The following is a 4,975-nucleotide window of genomic DNA, read 5'->3' as shown; positions in this document are numbered from 1 at the left end:
TAAAATCCCATGTGAAATTTCCCCAATTATGGATCTTCCTATTACTCTTTAAGTCATACACATAGCAATTGTTTTTCATTCCTGGGTAGACATCTCAGGAGGTGGGCACTCATCTGCCACCTTCAAACTAATAAATTTATACTTTGTTTCATGTTGAATGGAAAGCTACTGGTCTCAGATTAGATCTTTTATATAATGATGTCTTTGTCATATCATTTTGAGGAGTGAGGAGAATTTAGGATTTTGTTTTTTTGAGGTAGTGTCTCGCTCTATCCCAGGCTGACCTGGAATTCAATATGTAGTCTCAGGGTGGCCTCAAACTCACAGTGATCCTCCCACCCCTGCCACTGGAGTGCTGGGGCAAAGGCATTTGTCACCATGCCTGGCTTTTGTTTTTTGGGAGTTTTCTGGTGAATTTATGTTTTGAAAATCTGTGTTTATGATTTAATTTCTTTTACACTATGTAAGGGATTTTTCTTTCCTCGCTATTGTATTCCTTCTGCACCATACAGTATTCATGCTTCCAAACTCCCAGAAGTGACAAGCGTGTAGAGCTGATTCACACTCTTATTATTTTCTAAAGGGAAAGAAAGATCTACTTTCCATGAATTAGCATTGCATGTACTCTTTACCCATACTCAGAATCTACACCTGTCAATAGGCTGAATGACAGATCATATTCTGTCCATGATGTGATCTATTCAAATGGAGCAAGAGATGATTCAACGCATAACCTTCTGTAAAAGACCATATGATATCTTTACCTCCCTATATGGAAACACATCATTAGCAAATTCAGGTACCAGACACTTCCTCCAGTCATCTTTCTTGCATACCATGTATTTCTCACTCATTTCATCCCAACAGGAGGGAGAACTTCACCCCTACCAGTCTGTGCAGGATGGCATACAGCAACAACAGGAGTCTTTTCCACCCAGCCACGTTTTTCCTCATTGGAATCCCAGGTCTGGAAGAGGCCCATGCCTGGATCTCTCTGCCCTTCTGTTCTATTTACCTTGTGGCTTTAATGGGTAATGCCACCATTCTGATAGTCATCAAAACAGACCATTCTCTACGGGAACCCATGTTTTACTTTCTGTCCATCCTTTCATCCACTGATTTGGCTCTATCTACCACATCTGTGCCCCACACACTGGGCATCTTCTGGCTCAATGCTCATGAGATTAACTTTGGATGCTGTGTGGCTCAGATGTATTTGATCCATACCTTCACTGGTATGGAGGCTGAAGTCCTTCTGGCCATGTCCTTTGACCGTTATGTGGCCATCTGTGTCCCACTCCGTTACACAAGCATCTTGACCCCTCGCGTGCTGTTGGTCATTGGTATGTTCATTGTAATACATCCAGCAATAACTGTATGCCCTTTGATTTATCTGGTTTATCGGCTACCCTTCTGCCAGGCTCATGTAATACCTCATTCCTACTGTGAGCACATGGGCATTGCAAAGCTGTCCTGTGGAAACATCCAAGTCAATGCTGCCTATGGGCTCTTTGTGGTGTCTGTCTTTCTTATGGACCTGGTCCTAATTGCCATCTCATATTTCTATATTCTGCGTGCTGTGTTCCGCCTCCCATCACAGGATGCCCGGGTGAAAGCCCTCAGCACCTGTGGATCCCATGTTGCAGTTCTCTGTGTTTTCTATATCCCTTCAGTCTTCTCTTTCCTCACTCATCGATTTGGACAAAACATTCCACACTACATTCACATCCTTGTTGCAAACCTCTATTTGATTATTCCTCCTGCACTTACTCCCATTATTTATGGTGTGAGGACCAAACAGATACGAGAGCATGTGTTCTATGCATGTACTAAAAAGTAGTACTCTCAGGATCCTCTCTTTTCTGATGACATCTCAAGTACTTGCCTTAATAAATATCTCCTGATCACTGCCTTTAGCTGTCAAATTGAAAACCAGTTTGGTTTTTTTGGCCTGTGTTTAATGATTCAGTCCTGCTGCAGTTTCATTATACCTTCTCTGAAAAATGGAGGCCTGTGTAGAAAGGAAAACCTGGAAGAATGTCATGTTGACACTCCTTCTATGACCTGATGGAGGGACTGATTCCTTGCCAACATCCATCCATCACACCTGCATTCATTCAGTTCAATTTTCCTTCCTTTCATGCCAATTACATATTTTTCATCAATATAATTCTGAATGATTAACTATGACACAAAACTACCAGGCTCTAAAGACACTGTTTTTTCTTAAGCTCTTGAAAAGGCACAGTCCTTGATTCAAAACAAGCACTGACAAATTTGTAAGTTAAAGTGGAATCAGCTGCCGAATGCATAGGCTGCATTAACTAACAGCCAAAATGAGCATGTGATTTCAAAGTTATTCCCTCCTCATCCTAACAGTGATATGTTATTGATTATTCAGCTCCATAGTCTAAGCCAAAGTGTCACCTAGTTACATGTAGCATCTGTATTCATATGACACATGTTAATAATTGCTGACCACTGTATCTAGCTTTCCCTTTTTGAGTTGTCATAGTCTTACAATACTCTTTTCCAAAATCCAAGGTGTTTGATCCCACATCCCAATGTAGCTCCTGCTTCCTCACTGAATTTGGTGTCAATGTTGCAGTGTGAATTGGAAAACTCACTCTTCATGAGGCTGAAAGATGCTTTTCTGGAGATTTATTAACAAAATTTTCAAAGAACAAACAATAAAAGTTGTGTCTTTAAGTAACAACTTACGTTTTCATGTTTTTAAATTATTGTGTTTTTCATACCATAAGGGGAACTAAAGATGTGTGGTTTTTTTTTTCTAATTTTTTATTTTTTTGAGAGAGAGAGAGAGAATGGGCATTCCAGGGCGTATAACCACTGCAAACAAAGTCCAGACACATGTGGTACCTTGTGCATCTGGCTTACATGGGTACTGGGGAATTGAACTTGGATCCTTAGGCTTTGAGGACAAGTGCCTTAACTGCTAAACCATCTCTCCAGCCCAAGATGTGTTATTTTTTGCTGCAAACAGAAAAGAGCACCCTTTAGTGTTCCTTTCAGAGAAAAGAAGCAATGACCAATGAAAATATTAAAAGTTAGCTATGATTATGACTAAAATATAGTAATAATAAATAACTGCAATTAATAATTTTCTCTAGCACTACCTTGATAGAATTCCCCCTGTCTTTCTAGAAACAACTTCAGGAGTGGGAATATCTATATCATTATAGCTTGGTGGGGCTTTTGCTAAATATTTATTGTTAGTCATATAGATTAAAATTATTTGTGTATTATAGTAGTAATTTAATTTAAATATTCATCCACATAATTTGAAAATATGACACATATTCCTTTAACATATTTCATATACTGTTGTAATTTAGTGTTTTTCTTTCTGAAGTAGAATTATGTGCCACAGTTAATAATTGATTTCTTCATCATTTTTTATTCTCTCTTTTTTAAAAATTTTTATTTATTTATTTATTTATTTGAGAGCAACAGACACAGAGAGAAAGACAGATAGAGGGAGAGAGAGAGAATGGGCGCGCCAGGGCTTCCAGCCTCTGCAAACGAACTCCAGACGCGTGAGCCCCCTTGTGCATCTGGCTAACGTGGGACCTGGGGAACCGAGCCTCGAACCGGGGTCCTTAGGCTTCACAGGCAAGCGCTTAACTGCTAAGCCATCTCTCCAGCCCTATTCTCTTTTTTTATACAACATTAAATTTTCCAGAAATTTCCATTTCTTCATAGCTCTCCAGTTATCATCCCTCTTCTCGAACCCTCTTCTTCACTGATACTTGACAACTGTAAAGTCTATATTTCTTTTTTTCTTGGAGATTTTTAAAATTTTAAATTTTCTATGAAATCTTACATTTCAAATAACTTAACTTGATATATTAAAACAAAATACTACTTTTTATTTTTAGTCATTTACCTAATTTTGTCATTTGGAAAATTATTTCAAAGTCTTAAATATTTATTACCCATCTTTATTTTATATATTTTTAAATAATTTATTTCTATAAACAGTTAACGTTTCTCTCCTGGCTCTGGGATTCATGGGTTTTGCTTATTGTCCTCCAGCTTGCAGCACTGTAAATGAAACTCAGGATGCCATTTTCACTCACTTGAAAATATGTTTATGTATTTTTGTAAAATATACTTATTTTTAAGGCTCTAGAATTTTATATTTATTTTAATATAGATGTATATGATATATTTTAGGAAATGTTCAGTAATCAGCATATTCTTATTTTGTGAAATTCTATTCCTTGTTTTACACTACTTCCAAAATTCCTCTAGTCATGTCTTATTGCTTTCATTCTATACTGTGAAATCACTGGAGAATTATAATCAAAAGTTGAATATAATTGTTCATTTTTTTCTACTCATCATTAAATCAGTTATATAAGTGTGTAAACATATTTATAAGTTGGGTATTGATAATTACCTAACTGAAAATATACTGTGTTATAAGTAATCATGCACACAAAATATGCAGGAAAGAGCTTGGAAAAGAGTAGCTATCACATCAATGTTAAATTTCCTCACTTTGCAATGATTAGTGCTTACCATGAGCTCAGAAACAGTCAACACAGAGTGGAAAAGGTACACTGGTTTTTTGGAGGTTGTGTTATGACTTGATGATAAATGAACAAACAGTTTCCCATAAGGATAAAAATATAGGCAGAGCTAAAAGGGGTTGGAAATTCAGCAGTGGATGGCACCAATCCAGGAATACCAAGGATAGTAAAGATTGATGGATGGATATCAGTCTTAATCTTCTCTGACATAATAAAGTTTAGAAGTTTTAACTCACTCATCATGATGTTTCTGTCAATAAAACATGGTAATGTACAGATTTGGAATCTCTGCACTAAGAAAGCCAAGACATAGGGAACCACTGTCCATTAAGTAATTATAACACTTGTATGTATCCAGACACAAATTATACTGTCATCGCAGAATGCCAAATAAAATTGCAGCTACTTTGCCTTGATGA

The 4,975-nt window shown here is 37.1% G+C and overlaps 1 protein-coding gene across 1 annotated transcript; it reads left to right on the top strand.

The window, feature by feature from the left end:
• Window positions 1-901: 901 nt before the first annotated feature.
• On the top strand, window positions 902-1,840 carry LOC101599710 (olfactory receptor 52J3). Its single transcript, XM_012950232.2, has one exon. It carries the CDS (start codon window positions 902-904, stop codon window positions 1,838-1,840), a length of 939 nt encoding a protein of 312 aa, XP_012805686.2.
• The last annotated feature ends 3,135 nt before the right edge of the window (window positions 1,841-4,975 follow it).

Source organism: Jaculus jaculus, chromosome 3 (assembly GCF_020740685.1).
Source record: "Jaculus jaculus isolate mJacJac1 chromosome 3, mJacJac1.mat.Y.cur, whole genome shotgun sequence".
Lineage (NCBI taxonomy): Eukaryota > Metazoa > Chordata > Mammalia > Rodentia > Dipodidae > Jaculus > Jaculus jaculus.
This window is presented reverse-complemented; position numbering and strand designations above follow the sequence as displayed.

Bases quoted from the DNA above. Each gene is read 5' to 3' on its own strand.
- LOC101599710 (XM_012950232.2), top strand. From the start codon at position 902: ATGGCATACAGCAACAACAGGAGTCTTTTCCACCCAGCCACGTTTTTC.